The 24,228-nt window shown below is 40.4% G+C and overlaps 1 protein-coding gene across 3 annotated transcripts in view; it reads left to right on the top strand.

Annotated features, from left to right (window-relative positions):
- Nucleotides 1-24,228, top strand: part of CCDC170 (coiled-coil domain containing 170) — an 88,595-nt gene that overhangs the window by 16,681 nt on the left and 47,686 nt on the right. For 2 of the 3 annotated variants that reach the window (XM_061130107.1, XM_061130108.1), the window contains exons 2-5: nt 10,909-11,037; nt 13,496-13,752; nt 17,302-17,443; nt 21,355-21,540. In XM_061130107.1, the coding sequence (XP_060986090.1) occupies nt 10,909-11,037; nt 13,496-13,752; nt 17,302-17,443; nt 21,355-21,540 (714 nt within the window). Of the gene's footprint in view, nt 1-8,318; nt 8,350-10,908; nt 11,038-13,495; nt 13,753-17,301; nt 17,444-21,354; nt 21,541-24,228 lie in introns of those variants that run through there. The other variant, XM_061130109.1, reaches the window with a different exon arrangement.

Raw genomic sequence — 24,228 nt, forward strand, 5'->3', positions numbered from 1 at the left:
ATCGTGTGATTCAGGTTGATCTACTTGGAAGAGCCAAGGTAAACTGATCCATCCCTAACAAGTGCTCGGTACCAGCAGTAAACAGTAAGTCCCCTACTGCAAACCTTTAAGTTACGGACTTCCAAAGATGTGAACATGCATTTGCATGTCCAGTCATGTAAGTTAGTTCACCTACATACATTGTCACATGTGTGCATCCTCTGCAAGTGGGTTTCAAGCCCAGGATGTCTGAAAGCAAGTGCAAAAGCAGAAGTGATGTCACTGGTACCACTGTACTTTTCAAGGTACTGTACTATAAGATTAAAGGTATTTATTTTTTGTGTTTGTTTTTTTAATGTATTATTTGTGTGAAAAGTGTTGTAAACCTATTCACAGTACTATATGGCCAATTGTGTTCGTTAGGTACCTAGGCTAATTTTGTTGGATGTATGAATAAATTGGATTTAACAAATGTGATTGCAAAATGAAACTCCTTCATATGTAAAGGGTTTATTGTACATCCAGGATACTTGCTTCCTCTTACTCGTTCTCTCTTTTAACCTTTCTTTCCTGCCATTTTGTTACTTCCTTTTTTGTTTTTCTTGTTTTGGCATTGGTAGAAAATAAACTTGAGATTTTGGATGGAAGTTAAAGTCTTTCTTTAAGATCTAGACGTCTGGTAAACTGTAAAGATTACAGGAGATGCTAGTGGAATGGGGACTAGCCTTTATTTTATGGTCTTCCCATGGCTTCAGTTCAGTTCAGTTCAGTCGCTCAATCGTGTCCGACTCTTTGTGACCCCATGAATCTCAGCACCCCAGGCCTCCCTGTCCATCATCAACTCCCAGAGTTTACTCAAACTCATGTCCATTGAGTTGGTGATGCCATCCAACCATCTCATCCTCTGTTGGTCTCCTTCTCCTCCTGCCTTCAATCTTTCCCAGCATCAGGGTCTTTATATAGCTGGGAGAGAGTGGTATGGTCAGATGGGAATTTTGACTGGTCAGGTCCTTCTGAATATTTGCCGGAGGGAATACCAACTTTGAAATGGCACCTATGAGAAGAGTGAGAAGATTACTAGGAAGGTGAATACATTGTCCATTAGTTGATTTTATTGGTGGTCTCCACCCCTCCTTTGATCTTCCCCAACCTGCCTCCTGCTGAGTTCATTAGGGATGGTGTGATGCAGGTCTTGGGGAGGAGAGAGGGTGAGATTAGGGGGTTCTAGCTTTAGAAAGGAAGGGCTTCCTAAACAGGGGCCTTTCCACTCTAGACTGTCCTCTAGAGCGGGCTGAGGACATCCATGTCATCTTCATGATAAGTAGTGAGAGTTGCTAAACATTGCAGTTTTGGATTTGAAATCTGCCTGTAACCTGATTTATTCTAGACACAAAAGAGAGTAAAATTCCTTCTAAAAACTTACTGTAGATCTTGCTTTGTTGCCTTGCAAGAATTCTTACAGGGAGGTTAAAAATTATTTGGTTTCTTCCTAAGGTGAAACCTGGAGAGATTACATGTTGCTGAAGTATCCCTCTGTCTTCTTGTTTTTTACAAAATTTGTCTCTGGGGAGACTTGGTTGCTTTCAGGAGTGTGTATGCTGGAAGTCGTGGCTTCCTTTTAACCGAAGAAATGCTGCTAGGGATGATGAAGTAGCATCATTTTGCTGAATTTTCTCTGGGCAGAGCTAAGGGTCACCACAGAAGAGAGAGCAGGGATGTAGTGCAACGCATATGTTATTTAGGTTGTTTTCTCTTTCTAACTCGTCCTTTGTTAGTTGGAGATCTTTTTACAGTTAATAAAAAATGTTAAGAATCATTGAATTCTTAAAAAAAAAAAGAATCATTGAATTCTTGTTTTAATCCTTGAAGATACTATTTTGGCTATAACATTGTATTATTCCATTCATTTTTGTGGTGAACTTCCTGTCCAAGATGTAGTCAAAACTTTCTTTTTGCATAAAAGATGCATTCCAAGCATTGCTGGAAATTCAGTAATTCTTCTTTCTACCTCTGCTGTCTTGTCCAAGCCCAGGTTCAAGTTCAGGGTTTCCCACTGCCTCTGCAGCCGATAAAGAATTTACATGGTATTCAGCTTCTTAAATCTAAAGATTAGGATGTTAAAACTGAGAACGTACAGAATTGGACTCTTTAAACATGCTTTCAGTTGTCTTTTACTTAATTAAGAAATAATTTTAATATTACAATTGCAACCACTTTTCCTTTAAAAATGAGAACATCACACATGAAGCTGTAGTTTCTTTTGTCAACTACCGCTAATCTTAATCCCCTTCCTCCATTCTCCAGAGGTAATTATTAAATACATTTGGTGAGTGTCCGCCAAATCATTAAAAATACTTTTTGTGTTCATACTTATACCTATAGAAAATATTTTATTTTGTTTAACACTTTTTAAATTTTCCTTTTTTTTCGCTTTTTATTGCTTTTTATTCTTTAAGCCAATTTAAAATAACATGTATTTTTAAAACATAAATGGTATCATACTATTAGTTTTGTTCTCTGATTTACTTTATTTGACAAACAGTATGTTTTTGAGGTCTATCCATGCTGCTTGAAATAGATTTAGTTCAGTTCTATTGACTGTTTTCTAGATTCCCATCTTATGGATGTACTATTGTTGACCACTTCCTATATTGATGGACACTGTGAACCATGAACATTCATGTAGAATTACAAGTAGAATTGTGTGTTCTGGGGTATATGCTGAAGTGCCTCCTGCAGTGTCAGGAACATTTCATATGCACATTCATTAAATGTCCTTTAAACATAACTTTTAAACTAAATAGCACAGAAAAGCAATTACTGCTTTCACATCTACTACCAGTTGTTTGCTGTTTGAAAAAGGAATTGCCTTTTTAGCCCTTAATTGCCTCGTTTTCAGATGAGGGTATAAGAACAGTCTCTACTCATAGGGCTGTTGTGAAAACTGAATGGGGATAGTTCCTGGGTCAGTGAATATTAGATATGTATCATATGATACTTATCTACTATATATAATTACATATTTAATACTTGTTAGAGTTACATCAGGATTAGTATTTGAAGCAAACCCTCAAAAAGTTTGGCATCTAAGTTTTCCAAACTGCAGTCCTTCCCCTCCATGAAAATATGATTCAGTTTCTTTTAGTGGAGCTATTGTATTAAGAACGTTTTGGAATACTGTATTCTTTTCAATAAAGATATTGAGTTAGAAGGGTTTTTAAATGACACCCAAGAAAAATGTGATTAGAGAACAGTGTCAAAATAATAGATCAGCTTTTCCACAAAGCTTGAATTAATGCAGGTATGTCTTTCTCCAAAATTTCTTCCACAACTGCTAAGATGACGACACACAGATTTATTTCCCGAATTCCATACCCATCACACTGTCCCTGGCAAGCACTTAGGAAAACCCAGAAACCAAATGCAGATGTAAGAAAGAACAGCAGGAAAGTCCTTCACAATCTGGAGAAGAACTGATAAGTAGTCAGAACTGGCGTTGGTTGGAGAAATGCAGTTTGTTGATGATGTTTAGTCCCTAAGCCGAGTCTGACTCTTTTGTGACCCCGTGGACTGTAGCCTGCCAGGCTTCTCTGCCTATGGGATTTTTCAGGCAAGAAGAGTGGGCAGTGGGTTGCCATTTCCTTCTCCAGGGGAGCTTCTGGACGCAGAGATCGAACCCGTGTCTCCTGCATTGGCAGGTGTATTCTTTACTGCTGAACCACCAGGGAAGCCCTTAAATACAGTTTGCGGTACTTAAGTTACTCATCGTAAATTAGGGAAGAAACGACGTGAGGGGAAGAAGTTGGAGAGTAGGGGAGAGAGTCTTAGCGAGGATTGCTCACTGGGGCAGCCCTGGAGGCTAGAAGAGAGAAGGGGCGAGAGAGGGAAGGTGATAGAAAAAGAGAGACCAAGGAAGCATTCCCCTGTGAAAGTGCCTCAGTGACACAGTTGTGCACTGTGGTATGGAATAATGCTGGAACAAAGAGGAGACTGGTTATGAGATGGAAAGATAGGAATGGATTTAGGTACTTTTGTGTGTCAGAGGTAGGCAGTGATTTTCTTCACTCTCTCTTTTCTTTCCCTGTCCATGGGAAAATAAGACAACTAAGTACCGTAGAAGCAAGACTGGCCCAAGGCATTGTCCTCAGGCCGGATAATTGGACACATTGTGTACCAAGTTATGAATAAGCTGATCTCTTCTTTTTGCCTTTGAGCTTTGAAACCATCCTTTATTCTGAAAAGCCAATGAGCCACCCTGCGAGGCAATTTCAATCATTATCATAATATCAGTAGCTGAATCAAATCAGAGGTAGTTGGCTTTCTAAAATTAATGTGAAATTGCTTCTTGGATTGGCTGGGAGACCTAATAACTTAGAGTGTCCTCATATGAGGACAAATGGGTGAGTTTTAATCTTGCCACTTTGAAATTAGGGTAAAATTAGTTTTTTTGTTAAAGTGAAGATTATTTAATATTGATAGAAAAATTTTCCAAAAATTTTATTAACTCTAGGGAAGCTTAATTAAAAGAGCAAAACCCTGAGGTGTCTGGCCTCATGAACATTTCCATCCCTATGCTACTGGTGTTTCTTTGTCCCAGTGTTCTCCTTAAAGACACTGCATGGCAGAATTTGTGATTTTTGTGCATTCTTGTCCTTGTTCCTTTTTTTTCCCCTCATTTAAGGGGGAGATATTTACTCTGATTATGAAATTAATGCACAGTCACTGTAAAAGACCTAGGAAATATAAAAATGTAATAAAGAAGAAAATAAATGTGGTTCTATGACTGAAAGATAACCTTAGTAACATTTCTTCCCAGTAATTTTCTTTTCTTTTAATTATGTTTAATTGTGTAATTAATGCATAAATATACCTTCTTGAAAAAAAACCAAAGCCATTCCCCTCCCCAGCTCCAATACTACTGTCAGCCTCAGAGATAAGGATTGTTATATAGCTGATGTGTGTTCCTTCAGACCTTTTTTTCTTCTCTAAATATATTTGCAGAAAAGACAGTACTTTCCCTCCTTGTCTGTTTTATGAAAAAAAAAAAAAAGTGTCAAACTATGGATCTATAGTTTCTTACTTTTTTCCAGTGGTGTATCTTGGAGATATGCTTATGCGCAAACATACAGGGGAGTTGCCTACTGCTTATTGCCTAGTATTCATAGTATAGGAGTGCCTTTTTCAACAATTGCCTTGTTGATGGGAATTTGTATGTTTCACCCCTCCTCTCTTTTTTGTTATTACCGATAACCGATAATGGTGTGATAAGCATCCTAAGACCTACTGTTATGCACATATATGATTATTTTTCAAGGGGAGATAATTAAGAGGTAGAACTGCTGGGTCATAGTGTTTACATTTAAATTTTAATAGATATACTGTGATTGAGAAGGTATCCAGAGGGCTTAACCAGCTTTCTTTACATCTGAGACGAAGTGATACAGAAAGGTTGAAAATTAAAAGCCGGAACAGAGGTATGTATAGTCAGATACAAACAAAAAGAAATTCGGGATCATGATCTCAGTACCAGAAAGGGCTGAATTATGAGCAGAAACAGTTAAGTGAGATAGATAATGGCACATTATGGTGCTACGTGGTATAATTTACAACAACTATATGCAATTTCTGAATCTTTGTAGCAAGTCAAACAGTACTAGTTTCCATTAAGCAAGAAAACAAGTGCTACAAGGTGACAGAGAATTACAGTAGCAATAAGAGCCTCTAACTCACTTTTCTCGAGCCATGATCAAGTAAAAGGATAGAAATAGATAAGACTAGAAATGCCTGATTAAAAATGATGAGCAAAGTAGAACGAATTAATACATATTGAACTTGAAGCTCCAAAGATAGAGACTATACCTCCTTTTTATTTTTTGTAGTACTTGAAAAAATTTTATTTAAGCGTAGTTGATTTACAATGTTCTGTTAGTTTCTGCTGTAGAGCCAAGTGAATCAGTTAAACATATACATGTATCAACTCTTTTTAGAGTCTTTGCTCATATAGGTCATTATAGAGTATGATACAGTAGGTTGTTATCTATTTCATACATATAGTAGTATGTATATGTCAATTCCAATCTCCCAATTTATCCCCCCACACCTTACCCCCTGGTAACCATAAGCTTGTTTTCTCCATTTGTAACTACGAGAATATACCTTCTTTTTATTTTATTTATCTATTTATTTTGGCCCTGTCCCATAACCTGTGGGATCTTAGTTCCCCAATGAGAGATTGAACTCGTGCGTCCTGCATTGGAAACGTGGAGTGTTAACCATTGGACCACCAGGGAAATCCTGTATCTTCTTTTTAACCACCCACTGGATGTTCATAAAACTGAACATTAACAAAAACCTTGATGAATTCCCTGAAGTAGAAATAATCGAGACCAGGAAGATGGTGAAAATGTGTCATGGCTGGTCTAAGAAGGGCAGTCTTCCAGTTTGAATGGACCCAGTTCTGAATGGAGACTGGTCCATTCCACTGATGTACCTGTGGATGTCAGCCCAGAATGAAGATGGGTTGTCTGAGCATAGTGTGATAAAACAGACATCATAACAAATTCTGAGAACAGAAAGCCACAAACACAGTGAAGCGCTTAAAACAACTTAGGTCAAAGGAGAAACTCAGTGCACAGCAAAGGAAACTATAAGCAAGGTGAAAAGACAACCCTCAGAATGGGAGAAAATAATAGCAAATGAAACAACTGACAGAAGATTAGTTTCCAGAATATACAAGCAGCTCATACAACTCAATACCAGGAAAACAAACAACCTAATCAAAAAGTAGGGAAAAGACCTAAACAGACATTTCTCTAAAGAAGGCATACAGATGGCTAACAAACACATGAAAAGATACTCAACATCGCTCATTATTAGAGAAATGTAAATCAAAACTACAATGAGATATCACCTCACACCGGTCAGAATGGCCATCCTCAAAAAGTCTACAAACAATAAATGCTGGAGAGGGTGTGGAGAAAAGGGGGCGCTCTTGCACTGTTGGTGGGAATGTAAACTGATACAGCCACTATGGAAGGCGTTATGGAGATTCCTTAAAAAACTAGGAATAAAACCACCATTCAGTTCAGTTCACTTCGGTAGCTCAGTTGTGTCTGACTCTTTGCGATCCCATGGATTGCAGCACGCCAGGCCTCCCTGTCCATCACCAACTCCCAGAGTTTACTCAAACTCATGTACATTGAGTCGTGATGCCATCCAGCCATCTCATCGTCTGTTGTCCCCTTCTTCTCTTGCCTTCAATCTTTCCCAGCATCAGGGTCTTTTCCAATGAGTCAGTTCTTCACATCAGGTGGCCAAAGTATTGAAGTTTCAGCTTCAGCACCAGTCCTTCCAATGAACACCCAGGACTGATCTCCTTTAGGATGGACTGGTTGGATCTCTTTGCAGTCCAAGGGACTCTCAAGAGTCTTCTCCAACACCACAGTTCAAAAGCATCAATTTTTTGGTGCTCAACTTTCTTTATAGTCCAACTCTCACATCCATACATGACTACTGGAAAAAACCACCATATAACCCAGCCATCGCATTCCTAGGCATATACCCTGAGGAAACCAGGGTTGAAAAAGACCCATGTATCCCACTGTTCATTGCAGCGCTATTCACGATGGCTAGAACATGGAAGCAACCTAGATGCTCATTGACAGATGAATGGATAAAGAAGTTTGGTACATATACACCATGGAATATTTCCCAGCCATAAAAAAGAACACATTTGAGTCCGTTCTGTTGAGGTGGATGAATCTAGAACCTATTATACAGAGTGAAGTGAGTCAGAAAGAGAAAGATAAATATCCTCTTCTAATGCACATATATGGAATCTAGAAAAGTGGTTCTGAAGAATTTATTTACGGGGCAGCAATGGAGAAACAGACATAGAGAATAGACTTATGGACATGGGGAGAGGGGAGGAGAGGGTGAGATGTATGGAAAGAGTAACATGGAAACTTACATTAGCATATGCAAAATAGATAGCCTAGAGGGTTGGGATGGGGAGGGAGATGAGAGGGAGTTTCAAAAGGGAGAGGATATATGTATACCTATGGCTGATCCATGTTGAGGTTTGACAGAAAACAACAAAATTCTGCAAAGCAATTATCCTTCAGTAAAAAAATTTTAAAAAAGAGGAGAAACTCAGGCTAAACGTAAAGAACACTACATAAAGGTCTATGGGACAGAGAAGGAAGGGCTAAGAGGAAATGAGTAGGCATAAATAAATTCATGTGTTCTTCTTTGAGTTTTCATATTGTTTTTCCTTATCCTTGTAATCCTCTCATGCTGCTGTGCATTTCTTCTCATTTCAAGCTACCTCTGAGTGTCTTGAGGGAATGATTTCTGTGGAATACTCCCTAGGTAAGCTCAGTGTCTGACCCAGCATAGGCTTTTCGTAAACGTTTGCTGATAAACAGTCTCAAGTCTGCTGGACTTTGAAAGGTGATTTAGACCCAGCAACTGTCTTCTAAGGGCTTCCCAGGTGGCTCGGTGATAAAGAACCCTCCTGCCAATGCAGGATCTGCAGGCTTGATCTCTGGGTTGGAGAGATCCCCTGGAGGAGGAAATGGCAACCCACTCCAGTATTCTTGTCTGGGAAATCCCATGGACAAAAGAGCCTGGAAGGTTACAATCCATGGGGTCACAAAAGAGTCAGACACAATTTAGCAACTAAAGGACAACTGTCTTCTAAACTCAGTAATCAAGAGTCTTCCTCCTGGAGGCCCTGCTCCAGTGTTAGAGGTAATAATATCTTAATGTGTAGTTTCTTTTGCCCATGAGCGTGTGAAGATGCTAATGTTTCTGGTGGTACTCTGCGTTTCATTGTAATCTCTTCAAATAAAGGTCTCAGGGGCTCTTACTATTATGGCCAACAGACACAATATTTTTCATGAGAAAGAGATATAAAATTGTAATATGACTATGTAACATCCTAAAAAAATCATGTTTGTCAATGAAAGAAATAATCGTCGTCATTGAGAAACTTATTTCCCTAAGGAATTTTAGAAAATGGTGTGCCAGGCATGCTATAGTTCCAACATCTTGTGAGTGACCTAGGTCCTCACATGTCCTGTTTTGGAAACATGGCTGGAGTGGTTGGCGTGGAGAAATTCCATCTGAATACTGAGTGAGGCTGACAGGATGTGGTTCTCTTCATAGATGCAGTTAAACACTTTATGCTTTCACCCCAGGAGTATATACCTACCATCTTCTTGGGTGTGTTGTGATTGGCAAACACTGCCTGTTACTAAGTGCACTGAAGGTTTTGTTTGGCATCTTGTGCATTGAAACACACTAGTCATGACAACGCTTGTTATGAAATTCAGGGCTTTAAGATGACTTTTGCGTTCATGAGTATTTCCAAACAGTAGTCTTCAGCAGTTCCGTAGCCAGGCAGAGTCATTAGCAGGTTTTACTGATGTGGCCCCTGAGGACCCTAGATATTCCAAGGAAGCCCTCCTTTATATGACCTCTTTCATATTCCTTCAAAAATGAATGGCTTTCCTGTATGTCTTTCACAAAGACCACAAGCCCTGGAAACTTCATAGAAGTGGGTGTCTGTCCAAACTCGAGAATAATTCTTGCAGGAGGCAGATGTTATGGCACAAGCAGGACAGGAACAGAACCAGAGGTTACAGATGCAGACCTACAGTCCAAACCCATCAAATCTCTTCTGCAGATGTGTTTATTGGGATTGTATTTTTTTTTAAACATTTAAATTAGTTGCCCAGTTGCAAAATCTGGGACTTTGTTTTATTACTTCAGCAAGTCTGGATAGGACTTCCCTGGTGGCTCAGTGGTAAAGAATCTGCCTGCCAACGCGGGAGACACGGGTTCAATCCCTGGTCCTGGAAGATCCCACGTGCTGCGAAGCAGCTAAGCCTGTGTGCCACACATATTAAGCCTGTGCTCTAGAGCCTGGGAACCGCAACTACTGCAGCCCCTGTGCCCTAGAACTCTTGGTCTGCAACAAGAGAAGCCACTGCAATGAGAAACCTAGGCACTGCAACCAGAGAATAGCCCCTGCTTGCTATAACAAAGACCCAGCACAGCCAAAAATAAATAAATAAAATTTTTTAAAAGTCTGGATGTAGGACTTGTCTTGAAAAATTAGAATAATCAAGCCATGCTGAGATCCCTATTTTTGCACTGGCAGCCATCAGTGGAGCTGGGAGCTCTTCCCTTCTGGGTGGAGAAGATCTCCAGGTACCACCACTGTCTCTGGCCTCAGGCATTTGTCTGAGTCAGCTTCATGATCCCAAGACAGGTGATGAGATTGAAAGTAGATGGCATTGTGGGTAATTATGAGGGAGACAGACTTCTACACTTAAATCACATGGTCTTGTTGATAAACACTTTATTCAACAGCCCAGAGATGAGTTGATTATCTTCATAGTCTGGAAACAAAAGAACTATGAAAACTGCCTCAAGGTTAACATCTGGTGGCTCTTTGTCAGTTCTATCTGTTCTGGTCAGAGGTCAAATAGCACTGGAGTAGGGTGGAAGGAAAACTCTGTAAAATGGCAAAGACCAACTCTTCACACAGCTTGTGGGATCTTAGTTCCCCAACTAGGGATTGAACTTGTGCCCCCTGCAGTGAAAGCACAGTCTTGACCATTGGACCACCAGGGAAATCCTGGCAAAGGCCAACTCTTAAATGCCAATGCCCGCTACTATCTGGGGGGAGCTATCATTCATTCCTGGGGGTCCCTATCATTTGTTCCCAGGCTGCCTCCCCCCTCAGTTAGAATTTTGAGAAGGAGAATGAAATAATCTGAACCAAACCCTTCTCTGAGCAGCCTTTTCAACATATTTGGATAACAAAGAATGCTTCTGTACTAATCTTGCTTTGCACAGCTGCACGGAAAAGATTGTTTAACTCTCTTCTGTGTATTTTGTCTTTTTGGGGAACCCTATCAGGAAGCTTATGATCATCTCTTGGAAGCCCCGGTCACTCGGGAGCAGTTAAACCACTATCGGAATGTGGCTGAGGCTGCCCGGAGTGAACTTGCAGCAACGCTGGTCAAATTTGAATCTGCTCAGTCTGAGGTGAGAATCTGTGTCTTCATTACTCACAAACGGGCCTTGTTAGCTTCCCGTGGAGCAAAGCTGAGTACAGAGGTGATTAGAAATAGGACAAAGGGACACGGGCAAAGTTTGTTCTCTTTTTCTCTTACTGTGCCCCAAACCTCTGGCTGTCTTCCCTGGTGGCTCAGTGGTAAAGAATCCACCGCCAGTGCAGGAGAGGTAAGCCTCGGGTTTGATTCCAAGGTCAGGAAGAGTCCCTGGAAAAGGAAACAGCAACCCACTCCAGTATTCTTTCCTGGAGAATCCCATGGACAGAGGAGCCTGGTGGAGTCCACGGGGTTGCAGAGTTGGAAGCGACTGAAGCGACTACTAGTACCTTCTGGTTGGGGAGAATTCCTGAAAGGCTGTGCATTTGCTGGGCTGGGAGGCGAGGTGACCTGGGCTGGATTCTGGCTCTCAGGGGAGATGTCCTTCCTAAGAGCACCTGGGGTACCTGGGTACTTGGGGGGGGCCACATGGGGTTTGGAGGGCTCTTAGCATCCCTGGGAGAAGCTTTCTTTAAGGTCAATTGCTTGCAATCTGCAATTCTAGGGGTGGAAATCTGCCTCTCTTTTTTGTGGTGGTTCCACTTGCCTGAGGAAGGTTCTACGAAGGTGACCAAGATCCATCTACCCTTGGGGCTGGATTTGGTCTATTGTGGAGTTTCTAGGAAATTCTTGCTAGACTCACTGTGCTTATAGACTAGTGGCCCTGAGGAATCCTAGGGTTGCCTGTGAGGTAACTGACAGTCTCACTGGACTGTCAGGCTCCCATTGAAAAATGAGTTGATAATGTGTGTGCATGTGTATGTGAATAAATGTAGGCATGCTCATAGTAGGCATACTCATAGGTCCAAAAAGTATAGTAGTAGCATAGTATAATGAAAGTCGCTCAGTCATGTCGGACTCTTTGCAACTCCATGGACTGTAGTCCTCCAGGCTCCTCTGTCCATGGGATTCTCCAGGCAAGGATACTGGAGTGAGTAGCTATTCCCTTCTCTGGGAGATCTCAGTCCAGAGATTGAACCCGGATCTCCTGCATTGCAGGCAGATTCTTTACCGTCTGAGCCACCAGGAAAGCCCTTCAAAAAGTATACATATTCAAAAAGTTTTCTAATGGGGTGGATCTGATATCTTATAAGGCACATACTATGTTCAGCATTCTAGTGTGAGAGAAAAGTTAGTGTGTTTCTTTTGTATAAGTCCTATAGTGATTTTCCTTTTCTCCTATATTTTTTCCAGAAATCTGAATATTGTTTTTCTTTATCCCTCTCAATAAATGTCCAGAAGGCTGGGAAAGAAATTCTGTAATATATTGAATAGTCTGTATTGACTTGTGAAAGGGTCGTGGCCATGAAATTACAAATAGCCTACCTGTAGCTTCCTTGTTTCAGCAGCAGCAGCAATAGCAGTAATACAGATTTAGAAAATGAGTTTCCATTGCAAAATATTTTATTCCTTTTTGCAAAACACACCACACCTGTCTCTTGAGTGAGACTCATTCATCACAGGGCATTGCTTAATAGTTTTTTGCCTGGAAACAGAACTTCCATAAGACCCAGCAGTCCCACTGCTGAGCATACACACTGAGGAAACCAGAATTTAAAGAGACATATGTACCCCAGTGTTCATTGCAGCACTGTTTACAATGGCTGGGACATGGAAGCAGCCTAGATGTTCATCGGCAGACGAATGGATAAGGAAATTGTGGTGCATATACACAGTGGAATATTACTCAACTATAAAAAGAATACATTTGAGTCAGTTCTAATGAGGTGGATGAAACTGGAGCCTGTTATACAGAGTGAAGTGAGTCAGAAAGAGAAACACCAATACAGTATATTAATGCATAAATATGGAATTTAGAAAGACAGAGAACAATCCTACGTGCAAGGCAGCAAAAGAGACGCAGATGTAAAGAACAGACTTTTGGACTCTGGGGGAGAGGGCGAGGGTGTGATCATCTGAGAGAAGAGCATTGAAACATGTATATTGTCATATGTACTTTACATATGACCAGCGCAAGTTTGATGCATGAAGCAGGACACTCAAAGCTGGTGCTCTGGGACAACTCAGAGGGATGGTGTGGGGAGGAAGGTGGGAGGGGAGGTTCAGGATCGGGGGGACACCTGTGCACCCGTGGCTGATTCATGTCGATGTATGGCAGAAACCATCACAATATTGTAAAGTAATCATCCTCCAATTAAAAAAGAAAAAACATTGCTCAATAGTTTTTTGAAAAAGAAGAAGAGGGCCCACTATTTAAGCCTAATTTCCCATCTGGTAATACAGAAGCAAGTATGAAAAAAGAAAGTAAAGTTGGCTTAAGTCATGAATAAAAAACTGAAGTTTTAAATTATGATTTGGGTTTTTTTTTTCAAGGTACTTCAAACTTATATCCTTGAAATATTTTCCCTCTTTTTACTTCTTTTCCATGTCAGCTTCGAGAACTGCGATCCAAGATGCTTTCTAAAGAAGTTTCCTGTCAAGAATTGAAAGCTGAGATGGAGAGCTACAAAGAAAACAATGCCAGAAAATCGTCTCTCCTCATCTCTCTGAGGGACAGAGTTCAAGAACTAGAGGAAGAATCAGCGGCTCTCTCCACTTCTAAAATTAGAACTGAAATCACAGCTCAATCTGCAATCAAGGAGAACCAAGAGTTAAAGAAGAAAGTGGTAGAACTGGACGAAAAATTACAGTAAGGATATTTCAATATATTTCTCAATAGCAGGATATGCCTTTGAAGGTACTGGCATTTTGCATTATTTGGCCCTGAAACTCAACTTGGGGGAAAAAAATCATACACACACACACACACACACACACATATAATTTGGAAGATTTCCTCTAAGTAGAGGTTTAACTGGAGGTTGTGGAATAGTACACAGAGGGAGGGGTTTATTCAGAAGCAAGTTATAAAAATAACTCAGAAGCTCAGAACGCCCCAGACCACCCTTAACACTCCTCATTAAGTTTTATTGCCGGTTTATGCAGAGAACTCAGGAAATCTAGGTTTTCTATATGTAGTTCTGCCAAAAGGTGATTATTGAGATAAAATTGGGAGCTAACTGTTCTTAAAATATACTTTATAATTCTGTGTATAATAACTTAAATCACTTTACTAATAAAACACTTGGTATTTATTTTACTTATTTCATCTTAAAAAGTTTAAAAACAAAAACCCAGTGCTTCCAGCTCCTGTCCTCTTTCTCTCCTTCCCTTTAGAGCAGAATTCCTTAAACATGTTTGTATGTACTCACTGTGCCAATTTCTCTCCTGTTTCAGATCTACTCCACTGAAGCCACTCATTAAGGTGACCAGTGACTGCACACTGCAAATTAAATGATCAGTCTTATCTGATCTTCCAGTACATCAGTCAATAGTTGGTGTTTTCCCCTGAACCACTTTCTTCTTTTAGCTTCCAGGGCACTGCGGAGGCCTGCTTTTGATCTTGCCTTCCTAGCTGCTCTGTCATGATCTCTTGCTTTATCCTCATCTCCTTGACTTCCAAGTATTGGAGTAGGGCTCAGTCCTTGACTGTCTTCTTGAAAGTGAAACTCGCTTAGTCGTGTCCAACTCTTTGTGACCCCATGAACTATACAGTCCATGGAATTCTCCAGGCCAGAATACTAGAGTGGGTAGCCTTTACCTTTTCCAGGGGACCTTCCCAACCCAGGGATCGAACCCAGGTCTCCCGCATTGCAGGTGGATTCTTTACCAGCTGAGCCACAAGGGAAACCCAAGAATACTGGAGTGGGTAGCTTATCCCTTCTCCCAGGGATCTTCCCGATCCAGGAATTGAACCAGGGTCTCCTGCCTTGCAGGCAGATTCTTTACCAACTGAGCTACCAGGGAACTCTCTTCTTGTTTCTATCCAAATCCACTCTCTCAGTGCTCTCATCCAGTCTCATGACTTAAAGTATGACCTAAATGCTCATGACTCCCACGTTTCTTCATAAGACCTGCGTATCTTATGACTTACTGGGCATCTTCACGTGGATGTCCAACAGGCATCTCAAACTTAACATGTCCAAATTAATATTTCCACAAATTTGTCCTGTGGTTTTCCTAATCTCCTTGAATGATAATTCCATTCCTCTAGTTGATCAGGGCAAAAATCTTGGATCATCCTTGCTTTCCTTTCCTAGTTGCTTCAGTAAATCTCATCATTTATCTCTACCATCAAAATAAATCTAAATTTTTACTACTGTCCATTGCCACTAACCTTGTCTGCATCTCCAATTTTACCCCACTCCCCCTAAATGTTTCTTACTCCTTTTTCTGCTTAATCTTTCTCTTCAGCCCTATAATATACTATATATTTTTCATACATTTAGTTTTTGATTATTGTCCATCTTCCCAATTAGGACATAAGTCCCATGAGGGCAAGGATGTTAATCTCTTTCGTTTACTACAGTATCTTTAGCACCTTTAACGGAGCCTGATGCATAGTAAGTGCACAATAAATATTTATTAAACAAATGAGTAATAAGATGATATAGTTATTGTAGGAGAGTTTTTAAAGATATAGTACAGTGTCAAAAAGAAAATTACTCAAAACCTTATGATTCCAGAAAAACTATAGTTCACAGTTTGTTGAACACATATTCAAACAGTTGTACTTAAATGACATCATGTAGTGAAATATTTTTCCTGAATAATATGTTATAGATACTAAAAAAATCTTTCATGATATCATTTTTTAATGGCCAGTAATATTCCATTGCATGTTAATATCATAATTTACTTAACCAATTCTTTTTGTTGTTTCCTTAAGACACTTAGGTTAGTTCCACTCAAAAAATTACTGTAAACCAAGATGCAATGAGGATCCGTATGTGTTCATATTTTCACATTTGTATGATTATGTCCTTATGGTAGATGCCTGGAACTTTGTTAGGTCAAAGTGAAATGCAAATAGAAGTGGTAATAGTTTAGAAGTTCCTGGAATAGAGAAGTAAGATTGAAATATTGGAGTAAATGTATTGAATCACATACATAAATCAATCAGAGCCATGGCATTTACTATGACTTTCATGAGTTAGAGAGACTGAATACATACTACCTTTCATATGCTGAAAGTGACAACTCAGAGATATATTGATGTTGGTCTTTTATTGTTATACATTTTTCTAAATAGAAATATGGCATGATTTTGAGTATATGCAATTACATACTTTGTTAATCTTTGAATTTTGTGAAAGAATTTGCAGTAACATTTGAGTGTTGTTGTAAACACTTAAAATGGTAAAAAGGGAAAGCAATAATCATGTTTATTATCTAGGGTACTAAAAATGATGACAAATTATTGAAATAATTCTAATTTGCCTTTAAAATATGTCTTTTTTTTTTTTTATGTTCTCTTAGTCTTTAACCTTTAAAGCACTAGAAATAGACCATGCTATTTCAGCAAACCTGCCTGAGATTTGAAATAAAATATTCACAGCAGGGCATAAATTGACTGATTTTCCTTGATTGGCCCATTTCAATACTCTTTAAAAATTCTAGATGTGCAAAAACTAATTGTGATCTTTGCTGATGACTGAACACCTCTCTTCTCTAGAGGTGGGCACATCCTCTGCTTCTGATGTATTTTTTAATTATATTTACCCTTGGCCGTGAATCAAGGAATGCTCTAAGTAACCCTTATGGATCATTGTATAGTACCCAAAGCTTGGTCTCTAAACCCACTGTAGCATCACTTTCTTTCTTCCCCCATGAAGCCTCAACAGAGTCATGGATCCGTGTTTGATCTAGAACAACAGTCTCCAACCTTTTTGGCACCAGAAACCGATTTCATGGAAGACAGTTTTTCCGTGGATCGGGGGTGATTTCAGGATGATTCAAGAACATTGCATTTATAGTGCACTTCATTTCTAATCTAATGCTGCCACTGATCTGACAGCAGGTACTGGTCCATAACCCCGAGGTTGGGGACCCCTGATCTAGAGGACCACCTGCCACTTCTGCAGATCGTAAAAGGTCAAGGACAGGAGGCAGATAACCTGTCTCCCTTGCTAAGATGACATGAAGATCTTCCTACGTTTTTGCAAAGTATAGGTGTTCCAGAGTTGCTTCCACTTCTCTCCTTTAACTGGGCTTTTTAGACAATTATGTGCTCTGTGTCTGGGAAACTATATTGTGTTGAAAATGATGATTGGCTATTTCCCAACAGAGAGCTCAAGTGCTGAATTTGATGAATGTTATCTTCTTTGGTGTTAAAACTTATTTCTTATTTGACCAACAGAAAATGTTTAAAGGAAAATGAGGAGAATAAGAATCAAGTCTCACAGAATTGCAGGAAACATGAGGAATTTCTGGCTCAACTTCGTGACTGCTTAGATCCAGAGAAGAATGAAAAAGCATCAGATGAAGATTTAATTCTCAAGGTGCTTGTATGAAGACTAAAATGACTGTCCGTTGGGTGGTCGTTCTGATGTGTGCCATGAAGGAGGAGCTGAGGTTAAGTCTGGGGTGCAGGGGAACAGGACAGGAGCCAGTACAGACTTAACCAACCGTGTGACCTGGGAAAACCATGCCACCTCTCTGAGCCTCAATCCCAAGATTCTTTCTAGCATTATTTGGGATTCATTTTTCTCCAGAAGCTCTCTCTGGCTCAGATGGTAAATAATCTGCCTGCAGTGCAGGAGACCCGGGTTCAATCTCTGTGTTGGGAAGATGCCCTGGAGGAGAAAATGGCAACCCACTCCAGTATTCTTGCCTGGAGAATGCCATGGAGAGAAGAGCCTGGGGGGCTACAGTCCATGGGGTCACAAAGACCTGACACGACCGAGTGACCAACCCTTACTTACCTACTTAATCTCCAGAAGGGATTGATATTTTTGCTTAAAATATACTTAGATTGTCAAATAAAATTAATTATTCATTTAAATGATATGTTTTAGGAAGACTTTTGTTTGTTTTAGGTACACTCAGAAACACATGCACGCAACTGAAAATCAGAACCAGTTGCGTGTCATTTGGGGGATACTTGTGTGTCAGATTAAGATGAGCTCTATAGTACTTTTTACTTTTACAATAAAGCCAAAAAATAAACATCCTGCTGTGATGGTAGGTTGCCATGGAGATGGAAATGAATGATATCACTTGGCCTGTAGCGATTCATTAGGGAACCTGATGGTATTTGAATGGACACCATATCTCTGCACCTACCCTTGCTTCTGAATAGCTTTCCATGCAGCCATTCTTTCTTAAAACAATGTTTTATTTATTTGTTCTTTAAAATTGAAGTATAGTTGATTTACAATGTTGTGTTAGTTTCAAGTGTACAGTGAAGTGATTCATATACATATAATTCAGTTACATATATGGGTGTGTGTGTGTGTGTGTATTCTTTTTCAGATTCTTTTCCCTTAAAAGTTCTTACAAAGTATTGAATATAATTTTCTGTGCTATACAGTAGATCCTTGTTTTATATACAGTAGTGTGTTTATGTTAACCCCAGACTCTAGGGGTTAAAATCTCTAGGTCCATTCATGCTGCTGCAAATGGCATTATTTCATTCTTTTTTATGGCTGAGTAATATTCCTTATATATATATGTGCCACATCTTCTTTATCCATTCCTCTGTTGATGGACATTTAGGTTGCTTCCATGTCTTGGCTGTTGTGAATAGTGCTGCCGTGAACACTGGGGATATGGCCATTCTCAAAGGCCCTCCCTCCGTGGTTTATTAGTAAACATCCCGTGTGTACCCTGTGAGAGCTGTGAAATGATTTCATTTTACTTCAGGAAGTTCCACCTCACTGATGAGTTTTGGTTGCTCAGGCCTAGGTCCATCTAGTTCCCTCAAGGTGCTAGATGCAGCTTTTTCTCCTCTTCCCTGTTGCTAACATGTGACCAGGAAGCCTGGCTGTAAAAGTCTACTTTGCACTGTAGTTTGGAAGCTTATCTTTAAAGCAAGTGGTGGGGAAAAGAGAAGAAAATTAAAATGCTTCTTCCTTAAGACACCCTTTCCCACCTCACAGGCGATCTCCAGGTACTAATCTGTGTTGAAACCATATTAACCTCGCCTTTTTATGTTCTGTTCTTCTAATGCCTTGACATCTGGGGCCTTGCTGACCTTGGGTGCCAGGGTGAGCCAATTCCTAGTAAATGACTCTCTGGGTGCACACCTTTCCTATGCAAACCACCGAACTCAGAGCAGCCCACACCCCACCCCAACCACTTCTTTCTACCAGGTTTTTACACTCTGGGCCACTATCCAGCCAATCACCCCAGGACCAGGTGCCAGATGACTAGAGATGGCTCCCACACTCCAGAACCCACTGGAATTATTAAACGAGGCAACCCGAAGCCTGCTTACCCTGCGTCACCTCTTTCGTCCTGGGGAAAACATGTTTTCACCCTGGCTCCCTCTGTCTCCTGCCCAGCCCTGGTGCTCTCTGGGTGGCCCTCCATGGCATGGTGTACCCCCTCCTCTCAGGAACTGGGAGCAACAAACTCTCTTTCAGTCTCTCCTGATTTGTTGGCCTCACTGTACCTGAATGATAATATAGCCTATATTTTTAAACAGATGCTAGGACCCTAGAGCTTTAGCATCTCAATCACCTGAGCAAGCCCTCACCTTATTTATATATTTTGGCTGCACTGGGTCTTTGTTGAAGCACATGGGGGCTTCTCTAGTTGTGGTGCATGAGCTTAGTTGCCCTAAGGTATGCTCCTCGACAAGGGTTCTAACCCATGTCCCCTGCTTTGGAAGGTGAATTCTTAACCACTGGATCATCAGGGAGCTTCCTCTCCACATCTTACATAAAAATCACTGGTCAAGAGTAAAAAGCCTGCTGCCTTCAACACTCACTAGGTGTTCCCTGAGGTTACCCAAACCACTCCAGTTTCAAAACCACTCCTTTATTCTTTTCACCTCATGACTACATGTATACACACACGCTAAGGAAAGATGGTAGAAAAGAAGGGGTTTCTAAGAACTTATTTGACATCCATCCATCCACTTCCCGAATATTGAGTGAGTGATTACTATGTGATAGACACTATTCTGGGTGTTGGGATACAGCTGTGAATGAGATAAGACAGAGTCTGTGCCCGCCTAAGAGCTTCCACTGTTGTGGGTCAAGATGCAGAGGCAATAAACAAAAAAGTATACAATATTATCCCATAGAGTAAAAGGTGCAGTGAAGAAGTACAAATCAGGTTCTAGGGAAAGACCATGAAGCAAGTTAGAGGCATGGGATGCTAGTTTAGGTAGACTGGCTAAGGTATGCCCTCTGGGATGGGGACTTTTAAGGGATATTGGAACCACTGTATAGCACGGGGAACTCTGCTCAATGTTATGTGGCAGCCTGGATGGGAAGGGAGTTTAGGGGGAGATTGGATACGTGTGTATGTATATGGCTGAGTCCCTTTGCTGTCCACTGGAAACTATTACAACATTATTAATCAACTATACTCCAATATAAAATAAAAAGTTTTTTTTTTTAAATAAAATAATGTTGGAAAGGAAAACTGTTCAAGAGAGAGGGAACAGCCCTGAGTCAGGAGCAGGGCACAATGTTGGCAAATTATTGAGGCTAAAAATGCGTCACTTCCCCAGATTGTCCTAACACACACGCTGACCATGTTGCGTGGAGTTTCAGGTCTTCCTACGGGCATCCTTGAGCTGTCTGCATGGCTGGTTCCCTGGGTACAGCCAGGAGCCTAGTTGGTTTTATTTTCCCTCCTTCTGCATCATACAGATCTTATTAATGTTCCCAGCTAGCCTCTCAAATGCACAACATGAAGAGTGAAAAGCCCAGCTAGTCCCAATGATAACCATGGTTTGAGCATGTTATTCAGGATTTTTTCTATGCTTATATTAATTAGAAGGACTTTCTTTTGAAATAAAGAGAGTCCTGCCTTCTTCTCTGTATTTCTTCTCTGTGCCAGGTAATGCCTTATAAGCAGTTGATGCCAGCGGACGTGGGCTGAATTGAACTTCCTTGCTTGCCTGCTGTAACTCTGTAGAAACATCACCATCCCTGGAGTATTTAGCAGCTAGGGGCTTGCTGATGCCTGTTCTGTCTGAAAGCTTTTGGCTGAACGCTCATCATTGTTGCCTTGTGGCTACCTTTTGATTAATTTCAATTAGCCTATCCTGTCTGCCCGTAACAAGAGTTTAGAGGCTGCCTTTGAGAATGTTATCTTTTGAGTGGATGGAGGAACAGTGCCTTTACTGTTTTCATGTGATAATGTGATCATGGGGGTTCATAGATCAGAGTTGCTTGGAGAGAGTAGTATGAAATTATTAATTTTTACAGGACAGCTGTAATTGCTTTCTCTTCAGCTTGGAGAGCTGTGCAAGGAAAACGCATTTGTGAAAGGACAAATTGTTGCTCTTGAAGAGACTATAAATGTCCATGAGATGGAGGCAAAAGCTAGCAGAGAGACAATCATGAGGCTGGCTTCAGAAGTAAACAGAGCACAGAAAAAAGCTGCCTCCTGCATTGAAGAGAAAGGCAAGCTGAGCCAGGTACAGTATGTGGAGCATGTGTGTGCTTCTGTGATCATGTTTATGAAGCAGAAACTGAAAATCAGGTGTGGATGAGCACACTAGTGTCCCCGATCACAATTCCCAAAGGCTCCTCTCAGCAGGAGGGCTGGGGGGCACATGGGACTCTGTGACCAGATCAGGCCTCTGGATACAGTTTTTTCCTGATTAGAAATAAAGAAATGCAAAACACTTAATAAGTAAAACATGTGTAGCTAATATGTTTTATTTGGTTAAATTATAAGGATTGAAATTTTTTTTAACTTATTTTTTAAACAAAGAGGTAATGCATTCACAAGATACAAAATTCTTAATTGGACACAGGAGAATGTGGTGAGAAGTGTCCCCCAATCCCTTCCCCCCAACCACCCAGTTGCTCTCTCTAGAGGCAACCTCTGTTAATAATTTCTTATATCCCTTTCTACAAATATTCTATATGCACATATTTATTTTTTTAATTTATTGTTTAACACAAATGGCAACAACTTTGCACACTCGATGTTTCCCTGTTTATTTACTTTTAAAAAAATTGGTAAGGTACTACACAGTATTATATACAAGGCTGCTAGGAATAAACTATCATTTCTCATATGTGAGACTCTGTCAGCAAGACAAAAATCCTAAAAGTAGACTAGCTGGCTCAAAGGATATGGGGGTTTTAATTTTGAGAGACATTGCCCAAGGGAAGTGACTCTTACCTCTAAACTTTTATTTATATAATTAGTTGCTTGATCTTTCCAAATGAGTGAGGACCTGTTTGAGCATGGGAATTAATACTGTATGTTTTTTTTAAACACCATATAATCCTTTTAAAAATTTTCTGTCAAAGAAACTAATTATGAGATTAATGAGAAGGGTTAATTTCCAAAACCAAAAGTAAGCGAGTGCCACCAGTTAGTAAAATGCATAGGAGAAAACTGAAGAGTAAAGGAGATGGAGTTTAAAATGAAGGAATGACCAATGCTGACTAAGAGCGGCTCCACAAGGGGTGAAGTTTCAGTGGTGTCCCGCAGGCCGTGAAGGGGGTTCTGGAATTGGCGGGACGCAGTGAAAGAGCGATCTTCGTGGGAAATCCCGAGGTCTTCCGTGTCTGTGGTGGCATCACTGCCAAGGTGAGAAGCGATGGGAAGTTGGAATGTGAAAGTGATCCAGTAACGATAACAATTTCTATTTCTCTCCAGTTCCCTGCATCAAAGAGCCCTTCTGACCACTAGATTTCTTCCTCTGTCACATTAACCTTGTGAAAGGAGCGAAGATTTTTACCACCAAGTCACTCCAGTCATTTCAACACCTTGTCCTAGCCTGCTTCAGCTCTCATAATAAAATGCCATACACTGGGTGGCTTAAAAAACAGACATTTATTTCTCATATTTCCAGAGGTGGGGAAGTCCAAGATCAAGGGGGTAAGAGCTCTCTTCCTGGCTTGCAGACAGCCACTGTCTTGCCGTATCGTCACATGGCAGACTGAGTTAGCAAGATCCCTGGTGTCCTTTGTAAGGGCACCAATCCCAGCACAAGGGCCCCACCCCCATGGCTCCATCTGAAGATGATTATCCCTCAATGGCCCCATCTCCAAACACCAGCACACTGGATGTTAGGGCTTCAACACTGGAATTTGAGGTGATACCATTCAAATAACTCAATTATTTTTCTCCAGTTTTTTCTTAGGAAAAATTTCCAACACATATAGAAAGAGTGAAGGAATACAATGAGCATCCATTTATTACACATCCAAATGCAACAATTGTTACCATTTTTCTATATTTGCTTTATTACCTTATACACACACATGCACACATATTTGCAGAATCACTTGAAAATAGGTTTAGACATTATATGTATTGTTTCTGACTACTGAAGCATAAGAATAAGGACATTATCCTAAATAACCACAATATCATTATCACATCTAAAAGTCAACAGTGATGCCACAGTATCACCCATGGAGGTTTCCAAGCCCACAAGCTTTTTGTACTGCTTGAGAAGTGAAGTTTAATCTCCCTCCCCTTGTGGGCTGGACGAAGTGGCTCACTTCTAGTGACCGGAATATGTCAGAAGTGGTGGAATCTCACTTTGGAGACTGGGTTATGAAAACACTGTGGCTTTTGTCTTAGATACACTCTCTTGAATTCTCTTGGGTCACTGCTTTTGAGGGAAGCCAAGTGTTACATGGTGGGACACTCAGGTAGGCAGTTGCATGGCCCAGGAGCCCAGGAACTGAGGCCTGTCATCTACATGTGAGTGAGACTGGAAGTGAATCCTCTTTCAGCTGAATCTTGAGATGATAGTAGCCCTGGTCAACAGTTTGATTATAGCCTCATGAGAGACCTTGAATCAGAAACATCCAGCTAAGTCAGTCCCAGATTTCTGGTCCATAGAGCTGTGAGAAAATAGATGTTTGTTGTGTTAAGCCATTAAGTTTGGGCTAATTTTTTACACAGCAATAGATAATAAACATCTAATATTGACTTTCAAATTTAATCATTTTCTACAAGAATGTCTTTTATAGCTGTTTTTTCCCCCAAATTGCAGTCCATTCTAGGTTCATCCATTGCATTTTTTTTGTTATTTTTAGCCTTTTATAGTTTTTTTTTTTAAATAACATTAAAAAAAAAATATCATTGACTTCTCGTACAGAGTACAAAGCAGTGGCCTGATTGTTTTTTTCAA

Source organism: Dama dama, chromosome 26 (genome assembly GCF_033118175.1).
Source record: "Dama dama isolate Ldn47 chromosome 26, ASM3311817v1, whole genome shotgun sequence".
Classification (NCBI taxonomy): domain Eukaryota; kingdom Metazoa; phylum Chordata; class Mammalia; order Artiodactyla; family Cervidae; genus Dama; species Dama dama.